Source organism: Pelecanus crispus, chromosome 5, assembly GCF_030463565.1.
Source record: "Pelecanus crispus isolate bPelCri1 chromosome 5, bPelCri1.pri, whole genome shotgun sequence".
NCBI classification, from domain to species: domain Eukaryota; kingdom Metazoa; phylum Chordata; class Aves; order Pelecaniformes; family Pelecanidae; genus Pelecanus; species Pelecanus crispus.
Genome location: NC_134647.1, coordinates 1683372 through 1707565, shown reverse-complemented (window position 1 = coordinate 1707565; position 24194 = coordinate 1683372). Strand labels below are relative to the sequence as shown.

General features: G+C 46.1%; 1 protein-coding gene across 1 annotated transcript in view; it reads left to right on the top strand.

Moving 5' to 3' along the window:
- GALNT13 (polypeptide N-acetylgalactosaminyltransferase 13) overlaps positions 1–14155 on the top strand; it is a 152943-nt gene extending 138788 nt beyond the window's left edge. Inside the window, 2 exon segments of the mRNA XM_075710501.1 lie at positions 3150–3284; positions 13970–14155. Coding sequence (XP_075566616.1) covers positions 3150–3284; positions 13970–14155 — 321 coding nt within the window.
- The last annotated feature ends 10039 nt before the right edge of the window (positions 14156–24194 follow it).

Genomic DNA, 24194 nt, shown 5'->3' with positions numbered 1-24194 from the left:
GTGTATATTTATGTAGATATTTATAGCCATCACAGCTTAATGTTGTAGCACCACTAGTCTTTTTGACCTATTTTAGGTTGTTTATTGATTTCTCCCAACTTGTCTTCCTTCTTAACTTCTGTGCTTATTATTCCCAAAATAATTTCAAACCAGTGCACTGGAAGGGGATTTTTGGAGGTCTTGATGAATGATTGAAGAAGGTTGATTTTATTGTTACGTTGCTTTATTTCGAGAAGACTTTTCAGATCTTAATTTAAATGAGAAGGTCCTCAACAGTTGAATCATTTTTTATAAAACCTTCAGACTATGGTTTAGTCCAGAACGTGGCCTGCTCTTGCACAATTTTTGATGAAACCTCACAAATGATCCTGGGGTTTTTTTGGTAACCTTATGCACTTCCATGAACTTAGCCTGATGTGCTAATATCAGCTCATCTGATCGAGAGGATGTACATCTGTTGGACCTCTACAACACAAGCCAGTAATTGGTCTGATCAAACGTAGACTGTTTTCATCGGTGTTGGGTTTTTACTTACCAGGGACAAGGTGTAAACAGACACCTTACTGTGAGGAAAAAACAGTTGGAAAGAGCACACAGATTCAGGACATAAACTGAAACTTGGGAAGCGCGTGTGTGACAGCGTGTATGAATTTGAAAATTTATAAAAACTGCTTCTACTGCCATGCATTTGACATACTCGAGTACCTGTGAATGCTTTAGTTCTTGCTGAGATTTGCCGGAGATGGACAGAGTGAGCGCTGCTTTGCAACACCTGGGTCTCCTCCTCAGTCAGTCCTCGGCTATGAATTCTCTTCTCTAAATGCTTCCAGAATGTAACTGAACAACCTAGTACATATACGGAGTTTTCAGCGCCTTGGCAAGACTCATGTTTGCAAAATAGAGAAGAGGTTATACTTTTTTTTTTAAAGGCTCTGGGACTTGCTTCTGCACACAGAAAAGCGGGGAAGGGAAACGTAGAAAATATCTATGTGAACACAAAGTGGCATTTTTGATGTGCCGTGGGCTCGTTTCACCCCCTCCCAAAAGGACAGCGTGCTTCGGAGTGTGATCTCAGCAGGGCGCTGGCCGGTTAATGTTTAAAAGCCTCTCGTGCCACTGGAGAGAAGCCCGGGTACTGGCCTGTGGCTGATGTGTTTTTAAGTGAAAGCAACACTTCAAGACCTCAGATTTGATCTCGGTGATCTATCGCTGGACAAATAAATGCGAAAGGCAGCTGGTGCTTTGCCGTACCTTTGGATCCCAGTTTTTCACCCAGACAAGTGGCTGGCGAGCAGCAAATAAGAAATTTGGAAAATGGAAAGACCGCTGATCCTAGCACCTCTTGCTCTCCCTCATGGCTTTGATCTGGACCTGGCTGCTCCCCTGCTGCCTTGGCATGCTGGTTTTGTACTCGGGGTTTGCTCTGAAAGATTTATCTGAACCTTCAGCTTCAAAATCCTTGCCTTTATTCCCTTGGCTGCTTTGTGCAGTATGTAGGTTTTAAGAGTTACACGGGGAGAATTGCCTTTAATAGTGCACCGCCGCCAAGCGTCGTGTTTCCAAGTGACGTGGTATCTCCCGCCCTCTGCTTAATTCACTGAAAAAGTTTGCTGCTTGTTCGATTCTTCTTCCTTGAGTACAATTTAATGTGTCGCTGGAAGTCTCAATGGATAAACATCCCCCGGGGCACTGCATTATTTGTGGTTCAGATCTCAGTCTCGGCTCTTTTAATTATACTGTAGTCCTTTTACAAGGGGAGTGGGTTGTGTAGGAACTCAGAAGTCACCAAGTAATTGAGGCGTATGTCCACGTGCTGTATTTGTCCATGCTTTTATTATATTTCTCTGTTAATTTAAGCGTTGACGCATAAGTGAGTATTTTACATATTTTTGACAGCACTGTTTCTCCGTTGCAGGGGTAGATACAGATTTATACCCATCAAAACCTGAATGGGACATCATAATTCTATCATTTGTCATGGTCTTGACATTATTTTATTAACCGCAAGCTTTTCCCTATTTCTGTTTCCACCGCGGTGGTGCTGCAGCTGTGTCAGCTCCAGCAGCAGACCAGACACTGTTTGTGGTGGGATGGTGGATCCTGGTGAACAGGCTGAGGCTCTGCTCTCCGGTCTTCTTCCGCTGAGGAGAGCTGACAGAACGGAAATAATTCACTTTTTGCTAAGAAAAACAATTTTCTGCAAGGAAGGCATGAAGCAATACAGATCATCTGAAACTTATAATTGGTTTGATAGAAGTTTGGTGATGGAGTGTTCTCTCGTATCTTAATTTATTTCATCATTTTATTCAGAGACACCACATTTCTGAAATACTCATGCATATGAATCTTTAACATAGATAATCCTTGGTACCCAAAGTTAAGGTAGATACTAGGAGGAAGACTTAGTTTAGGAAAGTTTGGATTCTTCAGTGATGGGCTCGGTTTACATGTTGTATTAAAAGATCTGTGAAATTTCTCCTGAAGCCAATGATCACAATCACGTGCTTCTGCAGAATTCCCAGGAGGTAAAAGTGAGTGTATGCCTGGGTGATGGCTTGGTCCCATAAAATTTCTTTTCCTTCTCTTATGTACAACAGATATTCACCAGCGTGAACTGAATTTCATTCAACTTGCATGAAACTCTCATGAAGTCCAAGGCACCACCACCTCAATGTTGGAGAAGAAAGTAGTTCTGCTCCACTGGAGTGAAAATTAAAATCATAGAATCACAGAATTGTTTAGGTTGGAAAAGACCTTTAAGATCATCCAGTCCAACCATTCACCTAACACTGCCAAGTCCACCATTAAACCAGTTAAGGGGAGAGTTAATTGCATGTTTCCTGGCTTGGTGGCTGGATTATTTTTTGATGAAAGTAAACGTAGGAATCATTAGGGTTGGAAAGGAGCTCTAAGATCATCAGCCCAACCATCAACCCAACACCCCCATGCCCACTAAACCATGTCCCCAGGTGCCACCTCTGCCCGTTTTTTGAACCCCTCCAGGGCTGGGGACTCCACCACCTCTCTGGGCAGCCTGTTCCAACGCTTGATTTCCAGTGCTTCCAATTACACATATTCCGAATCAGCAGTCAGTTAGGACTTTTGCTAATTCTTTGTCACGGCAATCTTTTTTTTTTTTCTGTTTCCAGGTGTTTTCTTACACTGCCGACAAAGAGATCCGCACGGACGACCTGTGCCTGGACGTCTCGAGGCTGAACGGCCCCGTCATCATGCTGAAGTGCCACCACATGAGGGGGAACCAGCTCTGGGAGTACGATGCCGAGGTACCCAAGGCGCCAGCGATAGCGCCCGCGCTCGCCGGGCAGCTGCAGCCTTAAACTCCTTAACTTACCTTGGTAGAGTACGGCTGTATTGCGGGGGAGTCTGAGTGCCGGAGCTTGGTGACGCGATGTGCCGATGGTGTCTCCTGCCACAGCACGGACTTGGGAGTGCAAAGTAATTCAGCTAACGGCCAGGTTTTAAACCGCGTTTCCACAAAACTTTCTTTTTAGAGGGGTGAAAAAGTCAAGTGCTGTTTAAAAAAGCTCATTTCTAGTAGCTGGCATTGTTTTGCATTCTTACATACTTAAAGAAGTATTCTGCATTTTTTACGTAAATGAAGTAGAAAACAAGATTTATTTATTTTTCACTTACAGTTTTTCCAGCTCATTTCTGCTGGGTCTTAAGGATTATTCACTCTGGATGTAAATTGTGTTTAATCATTTTCTGCATACAAGTCACCTGTTTAGTTTGACACTGCCATGGGATGAGAGCTGGCTTTTTCCGGGTTTTGAGAGGGAGTGCAGTTTGAAGAAATTTGGTGGCTTATGTAGAGGTTATAAAATTGATACAAAAGATGTGTAAATATGTCAGTATTTTATGGCCGAATAATTCTTCTTTTTAAATGAGACAGGAAACAGCAGGTGAAAATTAAAACATTCATTTCAAGCTTTTGCTTTGAAATGTGAATGTGCAGTTTTGCATGGTGAAATTCGCACACAGGTGTTAGCATTTTCTTCGAGACAGGATCTTTCTAACATGCTGTGGTAAGGCAGAGGCACGCCAGCCTGCCGTTGCGCAGCGTTGAACTGCCAAGTAGGAAACCAACAGTGATGCTTACTGCTGAGGTGCAACTTACTTGGTAACTTTTGATACATTCTTTCGTTTAACATTTGAATTTAAACCAATTTTCTCTTTATTAAAGAAGAGTATTTTTCTTCTCGCACGAGATGCATGCATAGTTTGATAATTTTTAGGCAGTTTTGAGGATGTTCGTACCTGCAATTAACACCTGAGATTTAAGATCTTCCATCCTTCGTTTCATTCCTGCAAGCAGTTGATAACTGATTTTTAACCAGTTTTAGATTATTTTAAATAGAAGCTAAGGAGCGTAGTGCTGACCGGTGGCCGAGGACACGGAGTTGGTGTCGTAGGTTCCTGATCCATCTCTGCAGGAAATTAAACATCACCAAAACCACGGGCACGGCGTACTCGGCCGGTGTGGGGAGCCAGTGTCTCCTCGTTCTCGGATGCCAGGTCTCTGCTTTGGGCCAGGGTGGCTTTTTGGTTAGGTTGGGAGAGGTCGGGGGGTCTCGCTGGCTCTGACAGCGGTTGCTGCAGCGTGCTCCTTCGCTCCTGTTCGTAGCACAGCAGCCGCATCCTCTGCCCACCGGTGTGCGTGGTTCTGTTTTAGACTGTAACACCTTCAAACATCAGGGTTTCAGACTCTTAAATTGGAATATTTCAAGTTTGTCGCAGCAATACCTTAAAGGACAAATTTTGAATATTGAATAAATACTGATGTTGAAAATATTTTTAACGTTATTTTTACGTGCTTCCACAGCCCAGCCCTAGCTAAGTACAAAAAGCGCAGAAAGCAAGGCTGCATTGCAGCTCCCCGTGCAGCGCTTGCACGGCTCTGCTCCTCTCAGTTGAACGATGCCGAGTTAGTATTGGCGTATTTCCGTGACTGCAAAGGTAGAAAAATACTGCAAAGGTAGAAAAACAGTGATGTATTTAAAAGCCATGTAGTCTTTTAAAATGTATTTCCAACATTTCGTAGAAAGAGCTGCTTTTACCTTTCTGCATGAAAAGCTAAATTTCTTTCAACCAAATATGCTCTCCTTTACCTTTAACATTGGAAACCTGCTGGCTTTTTCTCTTAAGTTTAGCATAAGAGAGCCACAAAACTTCTAAGTAGCTGTGTAAAAACAAAATCAACCATTAGATGGAGCTCATAAAAAAGAAATACACGCTTTTTTTCTTTTTTAGAGAAGGGATCTCCGAGACAACGCGTTTGCTGTCTGTTTGACGTATAAAACACGTTGCGTTAGGTTTTTATTTATTGACAAGAATATTTTTGTTAACAATTCTACTCGGTAAACATTCAGACTCCAGCTTGCAAGCTTCCCTGTGCTGGCAGTATTGGTATTTATGATATGTTTATGAGCGGATTACTGGACGCTCAGTATGGGTGCCTGAGGGTTGCGGGGGCTGAGCCCTGCTCCCCTTCTCCGCTGCCCGGGAAGGGCGCTCCGCTCGTGCGGCGTTCGTGGTGACCTCCGAGCAGTGCAGGAAGCCTCCGAACACAGACCTATAGGCAGGAAGCAAATCCATACCTAATATACAGTATTTTTTCCCAAGAAACCAACTGGCTTGTGATTTTTTTTTCTTTTTTTTTTTTTTCCCAAACAGTTGGAACACATTGCCTGAGTCACTTGTATCCATTCATTTCTTTTTCCAGCAAAATTGAACTCATTTTTACATTTCTTTACTTATTCAGAAATTGAACGTAGGTGTTCTCCGGTGTTGCATGGTGGTTACAGACCCCGTCCCTCCTCCTGTTAAAGGTATTTAGGGGTTAAGACTTGGTAATGGACAACGGTGCCTTGGCCACATCTGGAGGTACAATGAGAGATGTAAATAATTATAAAAAGGGATTTCTCAGTAGAGAAATAATTTCATTTCATTTCTTACATACTGTTATTAAATTTTCTGTAATGTTCTATTTTAGTTTAAATTATGGCATTTAAGTATATTTGAAAACCATAAAAAGTCTTCCAGGAATTTATACGTACCTCAATAATATTACAGTTCTCTTAGATATTCCTAGCATTGATGTTTTTTTCAAAAATAAACAAGGAGCTGAGAAGGTGTTGAGGTGGTGCTAAGAAAGGTGCATCTCAAATGTTTCCACACGTATCTGTGAAAGTGTCAGGTTTAATTGCTTTGAAGCAGGCTATTCAAAGCGCCCCGCTTCTCATTTTCTCGTACCCAAAGTGTCTGAATTTGTGCAAAATGCTTTTCACACTTGGAATTATTAATACATTTTTACTTGCACTTGAGATGCAAGTTAACTTGAAACACTGGAAGAAAATAGCGATCAAAAGGCGTCAGTGGGTTTGCCAGAGCAGATCACTTGGTGAAGGAGAGGACAAGGATTGGCATCCGTATTTTGGGTGCAGAATTGAGCGGCGCTGGCAGAGCTGGGAGGAGGTAGATGTTGACCCCAACTCCGTAGAATCACAGAACCATGGAATGCTTTGGGTGGGCAGGGCCCTTCAGAGCCCACCCAGCCCAGCCCCTGCAGTGCCAGGGACAGCTTTAACCAGCCCAGGGTGCTCAGAGCCCCGTCCAGCCTGGCCTGGGATGGTGCCAGGGATGGGGCCTCCACCGCCTCTCTGGGCAACCTGGGCCAGCACCTCACCACCCTCAGCGTAAAACATTTCCTCCTTATAGCCAGTCTAAATCTATTCTTCTGTAGTTTAAACCCATCACTCCTCGTCCTGTCCCAACAGGCCTTGCTAAAAGCTTGCCCCCCCCTTCCTGCAGCCCCTCTCAGCACTGCCAGGCCGCACTCAGGCCTCCCCGCAGCCCCCTCCTCTCCAGGCTGAGCACCCCCAGCCCCCCCAGCCTGGCCCCGCAGCAGAGGGGCTCCGGCCCTCGGGGCATTTCTGTGGCCCCCTCTGGCCCCGCTCCAGCAGCTCCGTGTCCTGTGCTGAGGCCCAGAGCTGGGCGCAGGGCTGCAGGGGGGTCTGCCCAGAGCGGGGCAGAGGGGCAGAATCCCCTCCCTCGCCCCGCTGCCCACGCTGCTGGGGATGCAGCCTAGGATGGGGTTGGCTTTCTGGGCTGCCAGCGCACATTGCCGGCTCGTGTCCAGCTTTTCACCCCCAGCACCCCCAAGTCCTCTCCGCAGGGCTGCTCTCCGTCCCTCCATCCCCCAGCCTGTGCTGATACCGGGGGTTGCCCCGTCCCAGGTGCAGGACCTTGCCCTTGGCCTTGTTGAACCTCATGAGGGTCACCCACACCCCCCTCTCCAGCTTGGCCAGCACTGGACCTTTGACTTCGTGGCTGCTGGATTCCCCCCAAGCTTTTTTAGAGTAACAGGTGCCATGGAGTGAAAGAGGGTGAGAAAGAGATCCCGAGGGGAATAAAGTAGAATTAAAATACGCAGAAATACAAAGAGTTTGCAGAAATGGTCACTGTAGCCCATAGGTGTGCTGTCAGAAATGCACCGTGGCTATGGTGCCTGTGGAACAGGCTGCCCAGAGAGGTGGGGGAGTCCCCATCCCTGGAAGTGTTCAAAAAACGGGCAGAGGTGGCACTTGGGGACATGGTTCAGTCTAGTCTACCCTTGACTGGTTTAGTGTGGACTTGGTAGTGTAGGTTAATGGTTGGACTGGATGATCTTAAAGGTCTTTTCCAACCTCAACGATTCCATGGTTCTATTCTATGATTCTACTGTTACCTTGGGAAAAGTCACGTAAAGACCTGGCTTTCACATGCAGGAAGTAGTTCTAAAGTAATTATTTTGAATAATCTCAAAGAAAATTACAAATCTCCTCCACCCGCCTCAGAACAGCCACGGGGGAGGTATGGGCGCAGCAGAGAGGTGTTACACTGTCGAACGTCTGCGGTGGGCTTCACCCACATTCAGCACCGGACGGAGAAGCAGCGTTTCCAGCAGTGACCAGAATTCACGCGCTCCTGGGCGGCTGGTAACACAATTTTTGCTGTTCCATCTGAAACCTGGATTTGTGTTATTCTTGTTCAGAAGATCTGCTCTTAGGGATGAGTAGGTCAGACGTACAGGTGGGTGTGTAGGAAGGCTTTCCAAAGTGTCTAATATCTTAAAAAGTCTGCCTGTGTGAATTGTATCGCTTAAAATTGCGGTGAACCTCTTGGGTTATCAGCTGATAACTGAGATCAATCAGCTGATAACTTCAATAAATCAGTTGGTCACAGCGCGTCAGCGAAGTTGTTGCATGGGAACCGAGTATTTTGCACTATGTCTTGTAGAGTTAAAATGGCAGTGCTGTCTTTACCGGTCATAGAAATAATGCAAATAATACTTGTCAGGGTTTGTACAGCTTCTGAAGGAAAACCAGAACACCACAGAACTGAGTTTAAACGCTTTTTTTAGTAAGCAAAAGCAGTTGTGAATGAGGAGACACTAAGTATTAGCAGATTGCCACAGGTTGTGTCACTGAAAAACATCACTGAAGACATGGTTTTAGAAATGAAAAAAAGTAGATAAATTACATAGTGTGGAAGGGAACGTTATCGTTCCCAAATGATTGCTCTCTCCTTGAGGAAAGCAAATATTTAAGTTGGTATTTGCAGGGATTACTGTCACGTAACTAGATGAATGGTCAGAGCGCTAAATTATTCTTGCATCTTTCTCCAAAAAAGCCCTTAAAAATTAGTTTTCTCAACTTGCTGCTTAGTGGTAGGAGAATAGAAACACAGAAACGCTTCTCGTCCGGATCAAAAAACTTAGAGGGGAACGAGGACTGGGCTGCGTGGCACGAGTGCCGCTTTTCCGCCGGCAGCAGTTGCGATGAACTTGCCACATCAGGTTTCGAGTGAGCTGCTGACGGCTGTAGGCAGGACGGATGTGCCACGGCTGGGGGGCAGCTCCGCAATATCCAGTCCAAGCGATATAAACCAGCTATAAAACAGTAATTTGGTGATTGAGGGAGTTGGTGTAAGAAGAAAAGCTGTTCAGGTAACTTTGGGTGAATAACCTGTTGCTTCCTGGTTTATTTAATTTTCGACGTGGAGAATATTTTACATCAAGCTTAAAAAAGCAAGTGGAATTTTTCCTTTTTTTTTCCTTTTTTTTTTTTTTTGCAAAGCCCCAAATTAAAAGAATCAAATGAAGCATTCTCTTTTCATATCTACATAAAATGGAAGTCCACATTGAAACAAAATCATTTGCAATCAAGAAGTGATTTTTTGTTGTTGCTGTTCAAACAGATTTTCCATAATCCCGTTTTTCAGTTTGACTGAAGCACGACACGCGCTGGCCGCGGCTCTGGGGCTGCTGGGTCTGGCCCCACGGGTCGCGCAGGGTTACCTAAACCTTTTATTCTGTTGCTGTTTCCTACGAGGCAGATTTCACTGAGCTGCATCTTTTTCTTAACCCGATAGGATAAATTATCTAGATGTTACCTGCAGAAGGAAAAATAAGAGCCCAATATTGATATGAATATTTATATAGCCTAAAAAGAAGCCCTTATATGTGCACAGTGTTGATGGTATCGTCTGGATGTAAGGGAACACTAAATAAAGAAACCTGCTGTCACCAGGAGCAACGACAGCAATGAGCTTCAGCCCGCAGATCGCCCGAACGAGTTATTTCCAGGAAGGGTACCCGAGTCTGTGCAGCGCTTTCCATTTCTAGTGCAAAATGGCTTTTAACACTTCAGGCAATAGTAGTTTACAGCATTTGAAAACTATTTTTTCCCCTGAATGTTTTTACATCTTGGCAGGAAATTTTTTTTTTTTTTCCTTCTCTCTCTTTTTTTTTTTAATCCATTGCCTTCCATTATTGAATTTTAATGCTTTTCTTTCCTACTTCTTGAAGAGCACATTGAGATTCCTGGCCCTTTCTCAAGCTGCCCATTACCTTGCAAGGGCAGCTCTATAAATCAGCTGTATCAATGGGACGTGCCAAGTCACAATTTCCCAGCTTTCAAAGGCTTCCTATCCGCATGTGGTTTATAACATATTTGTAATGCATAAATGCTATTTGCTTTGGAATGGGGGTGGGAAACGAGGCGGCGGATCAGCAGAAAGAGATCTGGGAGTTATGATGGGCTGGAGCCAGAGTTGCTCCCTCAGTATGTGATCTTGCCAGTCTAAGGAAACCCGTTTTTCCAATTTTCATAGAATCAAGGAATCATGTAGGTTGGAAAAGGCCTTTCAGATCATCCAGTCCAACCATTAACCTACACTGCCAAGTCCACACTAAACCAATTAAGGGGAGAGTCATAATTGCATGTTTCCTGCCCTGGTGGCTGCATTATTTATAATGAAAAGAAAACTAGGAATCACTAAGGTTGGAAAGGACCTCCAAGATCATCAGTCCAACCACCAACCCAACACCCCCATGCCCACTACACCATGTCCCCAAGTGCCACCTCTGCCCGTTTTTTGAACACTTCCAGGGCTGGGAACTCCCCCACCTCTCTGGGCAGCCTGTTCCAATGCTTGGCCACTCTTTCCGTGAAGAAATTTTTCCTAATATCCAATCTAAACCTCCCCTGGCGCAGCTTGAGCCCATTTCCTCTCATCCCATTTTGTTAAATAGTTGTTTTGCCCCTGTCTTGGTGCGCTGGTCTTGGTGGAGATATTTGTGCAGGAGTTACAACCAGCTGGTGTTTGGCTGCCAAACAGACCCATCGGGCTGAGGTTCAAAGCTGTGCGGAGCGTGTCCAGGTTTGTGCTCCCGTTGTGTCACCCAGTGACGTGCAGGCAGATTTCAGTGTGTAAAGTGTGACAAAATCTTGTGACGTGTAACACGCGCGAATGAACTCAGGGGAAAAAAAAAAAATGCTGTAAATATGTCACAGCTGATAGAAAACAGTTTCATTTCCTCATGTGAATAATGACGTCAGGATCTGATCTTGCGTAATTACTGTTATTTGCCACTGAACACAGTGTCTGTGCAAAGCTGTTGAGTTTGCATTCACGGAGGGATGAAGGTCATCACAAAAAGTGTTTCTTGAGCCACTATTTGATTCCAATTTCCTTTTTTTTTTTTTCCTCCCACCTTCCGTCAGTATGTCGGTAAATGGGAATATAGCTTTGAGGTAAGTTTGGTAACAACTGCAACCCCTGTACCAAACCCTAGAATAGCGCGTCTTGCTCGCTCCGCTAGCAGTGCTGTGTAGAAGCGACGTGACGTAGTGCCTTCCCATAGATGCCACTCCAACGTGCCAAACCGTGTTTATTCAAGTAGTCGCTGTATGGTGTCAGGCTGCCGATGTTTTATACGGAATATATGTGTCAGGCTGGTAACTCAGGAATGTCACGTCAGAGAATTTGATGGATGGTGGGTGCTGACGCGGGGGTGCGCGGGAGGATGCTGGTGCTGCGGAGCAGGAGGTGCGTGCGGCCCCGAGCCCCTGCGCATCCCCCTGCATGCGAGCTGGGTGCTGCTGGGGTCCCTGCCCGCTCCCCCGCCTTCGTCTGCGCTCCCTAGGGAATGGCGAAGTCCTGCTGCTAGCAGGGGAGCGGGAGCAGGGAATGTCATAGAATCACAGAATCATGGAATGGTTTGGGTGGGCAGGGCCCTTCGGAGCCCACCCAGCCCAGCCCCTGCAGTGCCAGGGACAGCTTTAACCAGCCCAGGGTGCTCAGAGCCCCGTCCAGCCTGGCCTGGGATGGTGCCAGGGATGGGGCATCTCCCACCTCTCTGGGCAACCCCTTCCAGTGCCTCACCACCCTCATTGTGAAAAATTTCCTCCTTATATCCAGTCTAAATCTATTCTTCTTCAGTTTAAATCCATTACTCCTTGTCTTGTCACGTCAGTAGAGAAAAGACGCGTTCCGCAGCGTACGGCATAAAGATGGATGGCAGAGAAGCACGTGGGCACAATCTGCGTGAGCTGGCTTGTTTCTTGTGCTGACCGCATACTTGACCAAGCCTTCTCCTTTCTGGTCACAGATGATGTAAATACGCATTGCACCGTCAGTGGCACATCTGCTGGTCTGCATCCTTCAAACAACTACAGACTTTGTGACTGTTTCTCTTCTTAAAGTTATGGGACCAGCTGGCTTTGGTGTCGTCAGACTAACTTCTACCCTAAGAGATTATGGCTAATAGTCTGAATATTTGCAGTCTTACTGCTAACTTCTACCCTAAGAGATTATGGCCAATAATTTGACTATTCCAATAAACTGCGGTCTTATTACTATGTATTTGAAAGGACTTAGTTCTTCAAAAATGAGTAGGGAAAACATTGCAGGTTTTTTTACTACCTTCTTAGAAAGTAATGTTTAATAACATGAGTGAAGGGGACAAATGATCTCTTGCTTCCATTACTATAGATTTTCTAAAGTCAGTGCAGCCTTGCTGATTTATGTGAGTTAAACTTGCTGTCTCATGTACCAGAGAAAAGAGTCTGGTCAGATTACCAAAATAATGCTTAGCACTATTTATAGCCATGTCAAGAACCTACTAAATATAGGCATTTAATATAATATAAACACGCAATGTAGAGAGATCGTTACATTTCCAAGTAATTTATTTATGTACCTTTGATTTCCCTTAAAAGAATAGTAGACAGAAGTGAACATGAAGCAATAATACATAATGAAACAAAAACAAGCATTGATGTTCGTGCTGGTTACTCAAAGTGACATTATAAGGACATGTGGAGCGTGTTCAGAGGCGGGCAACGAAGCTGGTGAAGGGTCGGAGAACAAGTCTTATGAGGAGCGGCTGAGGGAACTGGGGTTGTTTAGCCTGGAAAAGAGGAGGCTGAGGGGAGACCTTATCGCTCTCTACAACTACCTGAAAGGAGGTTGTAGTGAGGTGGGTGTTGGTCTCTTCTCCCAAGTAGCTAGCGATAGGACAAGAGGAAATGAGCTTAAGCTGCGCCAGGGGAGGTTTAGACTGGAAATTAGGAAAAATTTCTTTACGGAAAGGGTGGTCAGGCATTGGAACAGGCTGCCCAGAGAGGTGGTGGAGTCACCATCCCTGGAGGCGTTTAAAAAACGGGTAGATGTGGCACTTCGGGATATGGTTTAGTCCGGTCTACCCTTGATTAGTCTAGGGTGGGCTTGGTAGTGTAGGTTAATGGTTGGACTGGATGATCTTAAAGGTCTTTTCCAACCTAGATGATTCTATGATTCTATGATTCTATGACATTTGTTCGTGATATTTTAGTGGCCTCTTTAGATGTACTTTACTTCTTCCCTTACCATAAAAAAAAAAAAAAAAAAAAAAAAAAGACTGAAGTGCACGATTCATTCTAAGATTATTTCAATGCAAAGCCTAATCCAAGATTTGCTGTAATTATGTGATGCTGATCTTGAACAGTTTTGTCACTGAGCTTCAAAGAGAAACACTCGAGCGCTGATGGATCCTGCTTCCTTGCACAGAGCAGGAGAGGGCAGCAGCCGGGGCCGGGATGCAGGGGGAGCATTAAAAATTAGATATTAAATTATATTATATATTAAAAAATATATTTTTAATTTAGTAATGCTCGAGTAAGCTTCAGGATGTCTAGTACAGGATATTACTGGAGTAGAAACATCATCTCTGCCCAAATCTTGCTGCGCAGTGGGAAACGGTGATTGCAGCAAGGCAACGTGTGCGTGGGGGGAGATTCAGAGGCACACTCGGGTCTGAATTGCCAAATGTAAAGTGAACGGGTCTCCAGCGGACCGGGCCCTCAAAGCAGAGCACTGAAAGTGTTTTTTGTGAAGCTAAAGCTTAGTTCGTGGCTGTGCCTATTTATGTACGTGTTTTGTGTGTGTAAGCTAGCGCAATTTGCCTACGATTTGACACCGGAGTATTCCCAGGCCCAATTATCCATTAGTAATTCCCGTTAAGAGTGCTCTTAGCTTTCTCTGGTTCGCTGCTGTGGATGTCTGATCAAACAGTCTGTTGCTTTTTCCTTTGTTTGTCTTTGTCTCTGCTGGCTTTGTTTACTTTCACCATTTTTCTGTCGTGCAGACCCATACATTTCTCCATATAATCACCCAGTCGTGCCTGACAGTAAGCAGGATAGAGGATGGCACCCGTGGTCCCACTGTGGAGGCTTGCAATGGCAGCCCCTTGCAAACGTGGACGCTAAGGAACTACACCAGGCTGGAAGTCTTTAGGAACGTTTTTTACAGCCCCACTGACTATTTCCTGTAACAAACGGTTGGTATGAAAAAGCAAAATGTGGTGATTGAAGCTATTCCCAGGAAAATGCTTCTCCGTTCTCTTCCTACTAAAGTCAACTGACTTCCTTTCTTGTTTCCTCAGATGATCGTTTAATGTTATACATGTTTAGTGTTAGTTATTACTAATTATAGATTTTATAATATAGATTGTAATTTTAGATTAGTGTTAGTTATTATTATAGATTTTATAATACAATATAGATTATAATTTTAGATTAATTCAGCTGTCTTGAGCTACTGCCTCCGTGATCTATGGATGTCAACGTGATCGTTACTGTTTGCGATAGCTGAAGCTTTGGTCCCTATTCCAAGACACATAAATAACGCCAGTTGCGTAACATTTTTCAGAAACGTTCATGCTGAAAATGCCCGATTTGAAGTAATTCAATCCTGGAGGTACCGGTCACAGGTGATTTCGAAACTTCAACAGATAATTTCAAAACGTTAACCACTGAAGGACTCAAAATACTGTGCCAACTGCTGCTGTTCTTTCCGAGACAGTTTTGCTGGGTGCTGTGACGGGCAGCGATGGGGCCGTGCGCGTGCAGGGGTACAGGCAGGGGTTGCTCCCGTTTCTTATCTGCTCCCCCGGCAAACGACGCTACCTTCATCTCCGCGTGCATCCCGCTGGAATCCGGTGAAAGCCGCTCTCCTTAGTGGCAGACCCCTGCTATCTGTAGGATCTCGGGAGGCGATGCGGACTTGCAGCCCGCGCCTTGCAGCCTGCAAAGCCGGGGGCACGTCCCGCCCTGCTCAAGCACTCCTTGCAGGGGCTATTTCAAGAAATGGCTTCTGTTTGTTTTTTTTTTTATTTTCTAAGTCCCTCTTCTGCTGTGAACAACGTTTTGCTAGTGCCTTTCACTCGCAAAAGTCGCTCTTTAAAACAGAGGACTTCCACAGTTGCCGATACCGCTGTATCTCTAATGACCACTTGAGTAAAGCAGTGCTGGAGTGGAGGATCTGTGCTCCGTCATTTTGCCATAACGTATTCGGAGTCTTCACTCATCAGAGATACTACTTGCATACATTTGGTAAGCGAAAAACTACAGAGCTTGCTCCTGTGCATCTGCACGTCCGTACAGCTAGCTCTGCATCCATGCATGCGTCCTCATGTTTGAGTAAAATAAAACTTCTAGGCTTGCATGAGTATCGCATTGCCTAGTAATTAATTGTTTTCCATCAAACGAGACCTTTTTTGTAATAGCATAAATAATGATAGAACACAGAAAGAAAAAAAAATATGAGGCGGTTGAAAATCCCGATGATATGGTGGTCTAACATGAAATTATACACTGAATAAAAGGGAACAGCTGATGAAGGCAGCAGCAGCATTTTTAGACTTGTTTGCATTTCCGGTTATAGTAGAAAATAATAGCAGGTTAATTGCACTTAAACCAGTGTAAGTGAAGAATCAGTGATGCTTTGAGCAGTGCTGTTTAGTAAACAAGCTACTTCTGTTAGCACTACTAATTCTTTCCTCTTGTAATTAGAGGAAAAAATGCCTTATATTCATCACTGGATGCATATCAAATGGCCCCTCGGTGATCTGTTACAATATCTGCAGGCTTTTCTTTGAGAATTGCGTAATAGTTTGTTTTAAACGGAGGAGCGAATCTCTCGGGACAAGCTACTGAAAGAACATTCGTAATACAAATTAGGAGCGCTAATATGTGACATGGCAATCCGGTCTGAACTGCAGTGTGAAATTATACAGTGCAGTAGCGCAGGTATATGTTTGGGTAATAAAAGCGCGTTGCTTGTTGGCAGTGTTAGCGTTTCCCAGCAGTTTATTTGAAGCACCAGGCAAGAGTCTTTTTTTTTTTTTCCCTCCCTATGAAGATACACAAATGGTGCTTATTAGCAGTGAGACCGCATCAGAGACACCAGTTGCTGAAGTGACTCGGTATTTGCGTAACTCCAGTTACACTAGTAGTGTTTATATTTTATTACAGCAGTATTTATACTCGCAGGGGTGTGCGAGGGAGCAAGCAGCCTCCGTGGCTCTGGTAGCCCCTGCCTTGAAGGAGACCGCTGCCATGCTGCTGCTCCAAGGCTTCGGTCGGGCTCTGCTATCGTGGGGTTAATTCATCCTTTCTCCCTCCTCCGGCAGGCTGCAGAATTTTGCCGCCCCTCCTTGTTGCCCTCTTTGTTCCTTTGCACGGTGTTTGACGTAAAAGTGCTCTCTGCTCCAGCGGAGGATCTGCAAGCAAGGTTTCAGTCCTCAAGTCACCTATTCCCTTGGTTGTTTGGCTGGGGCAGGGTTATAACCCCTGGGGAGCTGCTGTGCAGCAGCTCAGACCTTCTTGGACCACTTTACCTGGAGCATTTTAAACCTGCCTGTGTAGGCTGCGTGACTGCTTTTAAAAGCAATGGAAGGACAGAGTCCCTATAATCCCGTGGGGCAGCGGAGCTAGCGCAGGCCCTGTCCCCGTGGCTGCATCTGCCTTGGTAGACGGCGCAGAGGAGAGGAGCGGGTCTGCGCAGGGAGCTGGAGCCCGTGAGCGCGGTAAGAGATGGGCGCCCGTGCTGGGTTTGCTCTGCCAAACCTGCGGCATGGCCTTATGGCCGTGGAGGGAGAGGACCCAGTCTTTAGAACACTGGGGCACAAGCTAAACAAAGGCCAAAAGCACGATTTTCTGAGTCGGGTGCAGTAGCAAAGACAGATGCTGACTTCAGAAGCATTAAGCTGATCCCGAGCTTGCAAGGCCGTCGATGGATGCCGGCGCAGATGCCAGGGGCTCCTGCGCGTTTCAACGTACGGGTTGCACAGCTTGGCCACAGATGTACAGCTGCTGACTTCACGTGTCTGCAGGTGCATGTGCAGATGTGCATGTGATACGGTTTTAATTGTGTTTTCAGGACCTCAGAGACCTTTTAGGAAACAGTAAATTGGTAAACGCAGTGCTTCACAGCAAAGGCGCTTAAGGTGTGTGTGTAATTGCTGTGATTTTGTGTGTAAAAGCCCCAGGTCAACCCTGGAGGAGCGCTGGAGGGAACACCTGCTGCTCAGCTGCGAACGTGCCTGTCTTGTTTTAGCTAGGTACACAACTTCATGTTTAACTTCCCTGCATCTCTTGATGATGACGTTCTCCCAGCGCTTTTGAACAGAAGATGATTTATTTCTTCACAATAAGTTCTATTTCCCTCCTGACTCTCTCATTCCTCAGAAATACGGTGTGGTAGGAGTAGAAAGGGGTCGGTGTCCCGAAGAATTAAAAAAGGTATTGGAAACGGAAGGGTTTTCATCCTTATGTTACCGTTGTTCATATAATACTTAGCAAATGTATTTCCACTGATCTGAAATGCACGTCTGTTCGGGTTGCTGGAGTCCAAGCTCCTTAATCCAAAATACCGTTGCTTTGAAATATTATTTCCTTGCACTTATTTTGTACTTCTCTGTTGCGTTTATTTGTTGCTGAGTTCAGCAGCGGCGCTGGCGAGAAGGTGAGCTGGGCAGCCCGTGGAGCAGCAGGTAGCGTGGCAGAGGTCTCGTAGAGCCGTACGACAGCCGGGGATGAGTACCTGACTCGCGGCTTCCGTAGTGACTGGAGTAATGCTGAAATAAGACCAGCAATGCAATTACTGGTTTTCAGCAGTAATTACCTTGCTGCAGCTCTTACCCTTCTCTATTGCAGAAGCTCACCCTGAGGCACGTCAACAGCAACCAGTGTCTGGATGAGCCGTCGGAGGAGGACAAGATGGTTCCCACCATGAGGGAGTGCGGTGACAGCCGTTCCCAGCAGTGGCTGCTGCGCAACATGACCCTGGGTGCCTGAAGCTGGTGCAGACCCGCTGCCTCGGCCGGGATGTCCTCCTCCTCCTCCTCCTCCTCCTCCTCCCCTCCTCCTTGCTGAGGCCAGCGGTGCTGAAAGCCCTCTCCAAATCCCAGCTGCCAGAGCAAAGTCACGGCGGGGCTTTCCTTGACGCGGCGGGTCTCCACATGCCCCTTCGAAATCTGTGACTGTTCAAAAGCAGCTCATCGGAGCCTATAAATGTCAAAACATTGTGCTGTTACCGACACAAGCGTGCTCAAAAACGGTTCCAGAGAAACCTCTATGAACCCTACGTCAAAGCGGTTGGGATGGAGGGTGTTTCCATGTGTCGCACACCGCTACGGAGAAGTCGCCCAATGTAAAATGCCTTGCGACACTAACTGGCTCTGGGAACCATCCTGGCAGGCGTCTCCTGAGCTGGGTGTGTTGGTGCTGATCTTTCCTGGCAAGGCGGTGGGGAGATTTGCCGTTCTCTCGTGTCGAGTGGGTCTCCGTGAAGAGCCACGCTGAGCAGCAAAGTCGCCAGACAGAGCGAAAGCTTTGTGCTTTGCGCTGGGAAAAAAAATGGGATCCGGCGTTTGGAAAAGCAGCAAAACTGAGCAAAGACTGCACTCAGAAGCTGAAATTAAATCAAATGAGGCGACAGCAAAAGAGGCTGGAACAATGTTAAGAAGGAGCAGCAACACGCGTGGGTAACTCGGACCGATGCAGATTGAAATGTCCTCTGCAGTGGGAAGAGAAAGGGCTGGGGCTGACACCTGGGGAGCTGCAGGGGGGTTGCAGGTGGAGGTACCAAAAACTGAGACCGCTGGAGACTGGGAGTTGGTCTGGACTCGATCCCTAGCTGCTACCCTTAAGCATTAGTATATACCTGCATCCTGTATAGGACACAGACGAGAGCTTCATCCGTGGATCCCCTACGGACAGAGGATAAAACTGGATCGACTCTGAGTTCTTGCTTCGATAGCGATGACAGATGCTTATTTATATTTTTAATAATTTTGTGGCTTAATCATTTTGTTAGCGTGGTTATTAAAAATGTGCTGATGGGACGCAGTCGTGTCGGAGGCGTTGTGGGAACTGATGCTGTGGCGGCCCACGGTGGGGTGTGGGGAAGGGTCCTGTACGTACAGGTGACATTTCCTATATGTACTGGTGACGTTTCCTTCAGTGACCCCAGCAGCACGTGCTCCCCAAAATGCATCTGTGGCACGGCGGGCTGGGCTGGGTTTTCGGCACTCATCTAGCTTCCCATTGCCTAGAGGGTTCAAGAGACCTAAATCACAGGGCAGCAGCCGCAGCGTGATTTCAGCACGGGTAAGTGGTGAAATGGTTTCCCGTTATTTCACTCACAGTTCCTCAAAAGGTCTGTTTATGCACTAGGTCATTAAAAATGACAATATTTTCTGTATAATGCTCTGGTTGTTATGGATTAATAGTGGCATATATATGTACGTATTATAAATTTATAGATCATCCATATTTTCTCGACGCACATCATTAAATGACAAATACGAGGGTATTAAATTGGAAAAGTGATTGCTGTGCATGCATGGGAGCTAGAGTGTCACAGACTAACTCAGACTGGAAGCTCACCTGGTCCAGCCTTCCTGCTTAAAGCAGGGTCAAACACTGCCAGTTCTCATCTTCAAATCGCCACAAAAGTATACAATACGGCTTAAAAGCTAGCAAAACAGGAGAAGGCTGTAGTTCTCCTTCACAGGAAGAGCATGCAAACATTGCAAACAAATCTAAACACCAGTCTCCATGCAGAAAAAAAATTAATAAATTGTTTCTTCATCTCCTTTCCAAGGGTTTTTGCCACATGAACAGCCACTCAGGCTGGTAGGTCACGTGTCCAGGCACATGGCTTTTGCGTGTCATTGCAAAAGTCAATGTTGTGGAAGGTCTGGCAGCCTCCAGGAGCGTTAGGAGAGGGCAGCTGGTGGTGCCGGCGCTCCTGGGTGCCTCCAGTCTTGCTTATGAAGCAGCCTGGCCGCGAAGGGTGAAGGCTGCCAAGCCTCCTGCACCGCCCTGTCCAGACCACGAGGTCTTCTTGACGTCGTAGCTGGAAGGCGATGGCAAGGTGCAATCGGTGTGCAACTGGCTGGGCTTGAAGTGCAATCTCAAAAACAGGTCAAGAAAAGAATATTTGTCCCCTTAGAATTACTATACAGGTTAATATTCTTGTGGAGTGTGTAATCCCTTGACTAAGATAGCAAGCTTGCGGTGTTTGGGTATGGTTGGTGCCTGCACTGCTGTGTCCCTGCTTGGGGGAGAAAAGAAGGGAAATGCCTCCGTGTTTGTACTTACTCAGGGGCACGTATGCACATCCCTCATTGCTGTACGTCTTCTGCACGCTAGCAGGATGGCCTGACATCTAGAAATTATCCTCAGACGTAGAAAAAAGCACTGAAGTACCTGTGTAACTTCAGTCACGGCGAGTATTTCCATGGGCTTCAAGGGGCCGGATCCTGGATTTACCTCCTGGGTAAGGATACAGAAACCCCATGAGTCTGACTGCAGAGGATTTTCACAGAATCTTAGAATCGTTTAGGTTGGCAAAGACCTTTAAGATCATCCAGTCCAACCATTAACCTACACTGCCAAGTCCACCACTAAACCAGTTCAGGGGAGAGGAATAATTAATTGCATGTTGCCTGGCTTGCTGGCTGCATTAGTTTTTAATGAAAGTAAAAACTAGGAATCATTAAGGTTGGAAAGGAGCTCTAAGATCATCAGCCCAACCATCAACCCAACACCCCCATGCCCACTAAACCATGTCCCCAAGTGCCACCTCTGCCCGTTTTTTGAACCCCTCCAGGGCTGGGGACTCCCCCACCTCTCTGGGCAGCCTGTTCCAACGGTGACCGCTCTTTCTGTGAAGAAATTTCTCCCAATATCCAACCTAAACCTCCCCTGGCGCAGCTTGAGCCCATTTCGCCCAAAGCCTCATTCATGGAGAGTGAGGCGGTGATGGTGAGCGTGCCTCCAATGCTGATGCAGCATCAGCGATGGCCAGTGATGGGGTTTAAAGAATGAATGTGAGTTCCTGCGCGCTTGGACCCCTGCCCTTCCTCCTGCCACTGAGTTCAGGTGTTGCCTTGACAAGTCGTTTGGGCTGAAGTCATTTAAAATAGCTCCATCGGTTGCCTCTGCTGGTGAGGGTCTAAAGTTCGGTGCCCACAAATGGACCACAGCCCAAAAACATCAGCTGGTCCTTGTTTCCCTGTTTATAAAAGGTCTCAGAAAGGTGTCGGGAGCGTTGACTTCTGTTTGTGCAATGTGTTTAAAATATAAAGAACTCCACCAATGCAGAATACTTACTGCTTTCGCTGGAAAAGTGTTGGTGGTTCTGATATTTTTTTAAGACTTGCCTTGGTGGAATGAGAGCGAGCTGTGATGCAGGGTGGCATCAGCGCAGGGAACGTTTTGGGAAGCGGAACAGTAAATGCTGTGAAAAGCTGTGTTCCTTTTTATCTCCCGGTGCCTTCTGGCGATGCACGGAGGCAGGGGAAGCCAGGGACAGCCCCGGAACTGAAATAGGCTTTCGGATCAGCCGGCCTGGGTGGGTTTCCGTACCGATGCGCATTTCCCAGTCGCTAGGAGAATTTATGCATTTGTTGCACTCGAACGTGAATAGTGCTTTGAAGAAAAGCTGCAAAACTCCACGTTCTGATTTGGTTTTTTAGTTGAAAGCAGAGCTCTTGCCTGATCCCGTGCCCTTGGGCTGCATCTCGCGTGGGGCAGAGCCTGACACGAGGCAATTCTGGTAAAGTCAGAGCTGTTGAACAGCTGGGAACGATCAGGGGAGATCCGGAGGAGCCGGGCAGTGCCGGGGCGTGCCACAGCCCGCCGTGCCGGTCTGCATTTTCTGTTGGGTAGCTGACCGCCTGCCCGCATCCCCTGTGCACAGCTGGTGAGACTACCCCACGCGTAACCTGCTACGAACTACGAGCTGCTGTATGACCGGCGGTGTTGGATGAGCACCAGCGATGTGTTTTAATGCTTCCGTGGCTTTCCGTGTCCGTGCGTATTCTCCAGCGTGCAATGACGTCCAGCCAGAACCGTTGCTCCCGTATGTAGCCGCCCCCGTCTTATTTTATTTTTTTTCTCTCTGCGAGCACATATTCAGGACAGCTCGGTAAGCGATGCCTTGCGAAAAGGCCCCGGTGCTCTGAGGCGATACAAAGTTTATTTGAAAGAATGTTGGAATTCTGCTCGGTATTTTCCGAAGCAGGGAAAAAAAAAAAAAAAAAAAAAATGAGGTGTGGTGGTTTGGAGGACGCGCTTACAAAGGCTCCTGAATCAGTGCTGGGAACACAGATTTAAATTAAATTTATAAAAGTAGATTGTGGATAAAGAATTGCACATTTTAAATGTTGTAACGGTTATTAAATGGTATACTGGTACTCTTTGCTGTACAGTTAAATATTTATACATTTTTGTAGAATTAAAATATACTGGTTTAGTTTTCTTCTGGTGCGTTTTGTCTTTTTTCTGAACGTCCTTGGTTTTTAATACGATAAAAAAAAACAGGCTCTCCGCTACAACCCCTGTATTTTTAGATCCTTTATTTACAGGTCCACCTCCAGAAATTGGCTGGAGAGCTTTTCCCGCTGCGGTGGGGGTGGTGGAGAGGTGGCCGTACGCGAGGGGCGGCGGGGCAGGTCGGCACGCGCGCGTTCGGCTGTCCTTCCGTCGGCGTTTTTAGGCTCAATTTTCCAGGCATCCCCTGGAAAACATCGTCCCGTGAGAAAGCCAAGCTCGGCCACGCGTCCGAGCGCGAGGAAGGAGCCCGCGGTCCGCGTCTCACGCTTGAACCCCTGGGGTTTGCCCTGCTGTGCTCAGTGTCGCCCGCACGCTGCATTAACCGGCTGTGTTTCGGAAACAAAAAAAAAATAATAATTCAGTGGGAAAGACGTAGTGTCCGCATTAACGCTGCTTCAGTTCTCCCTGCAGCGGTTGCACAGCCACGTATCCGGAGTCCCCGGTTATGGAGCTGCGAGGCAAATAAAGAATCTGGCTGTGTGTTACAGGCAGCGTGTGTCGGTAACGGAGCTTTAGCCTTGTTTTGGCCGTCGGAGGATTTTCCTAAGTCCCATCTTGAATCCTGGAGCGGCTGGGTAAGTTCTGGTAAGAAGGGAAGAGGGAGAATGTTTTAAAAACCAAAGGATTTATAAATATAAAGGAAAATTAATCCTCGGGAGACTGAGAGGGAGAGACCGGTTCGTGTCATCGCTGTAGTGGAAGTGATTCCCGAGAAATCTTAGCACAGATAATAGCATGCCAATATTGAATTATTTCAGATTTTACTGTTAAACTGCTGGACAAAATCCAGCCTTTTTGTTACTAGCCTTACAAAAAGGTAGGCAAGGTGGTAAGAGTGTTATAAATGATTATAACATTTATGTATGTAGCCTTCATCTACGTTACGTCAGAGTTACTGACAAAGAAATGATGACATTGAAGATGATAAAAAAAAGATTTTTGTATAATAGCAATTTTAGTTTCCTAATTCATCCTTCCACACTGTTGCAGTGTCTTTGATCAACTCATTTACAGAAGTGCTACCGGTTAACGTCTCCTTTAACAAGATCACGTCCTTCCACAGTTGCGTCCTTGCTCATGCAACTACAGAGAAAAAAAAAAAAAATTAAAGCCTTTTTATCAAGGTTTACCTGCTTCAGGTTGCCTTCAGGGCAATATGCATTTGTGTATTTGTTTCTGATGAGCCGCAGTTTATGTAAAACATTCATCGCATATGTGCGATTAAAAAAAATGACTGTCAGGTTTCTACTCTGATTATTAAACTATTTTCCAAAGATGCAATTAGCTGTAGAGCTCGTGTTAATTATAGTATGTGAATCATTTAAATGAATCGTAAAATAATCTCGTCGTGAGTAATGAATGCAGACATAGAGGTAATTTTTTCTTTTTTTTTTCTTTTTATTTTTTTTTTTTGCATTTCGCAGAAATGTTAATAATTAGGACTGATTATAGAGCTGAAATTACAGGGAGGGAAACAACCTCCATCTCATTTGCCTTAAAAAGCTGTACGTGTGTTCACCCCTTGAGGCGTTAGGGAGGAGCCTGGGGGTCTCACCGTGGGTTAAGGACGGGGCAATGCCGCCCGCTCAAACCGGCATCTCGAACCTGAGCTGGAAAGCATTTTTTGCGGAGTAAAGACGGCAGGATCCGCCCTAAAATCCGTATTCAGGCAGCTTGCAAGCCAGG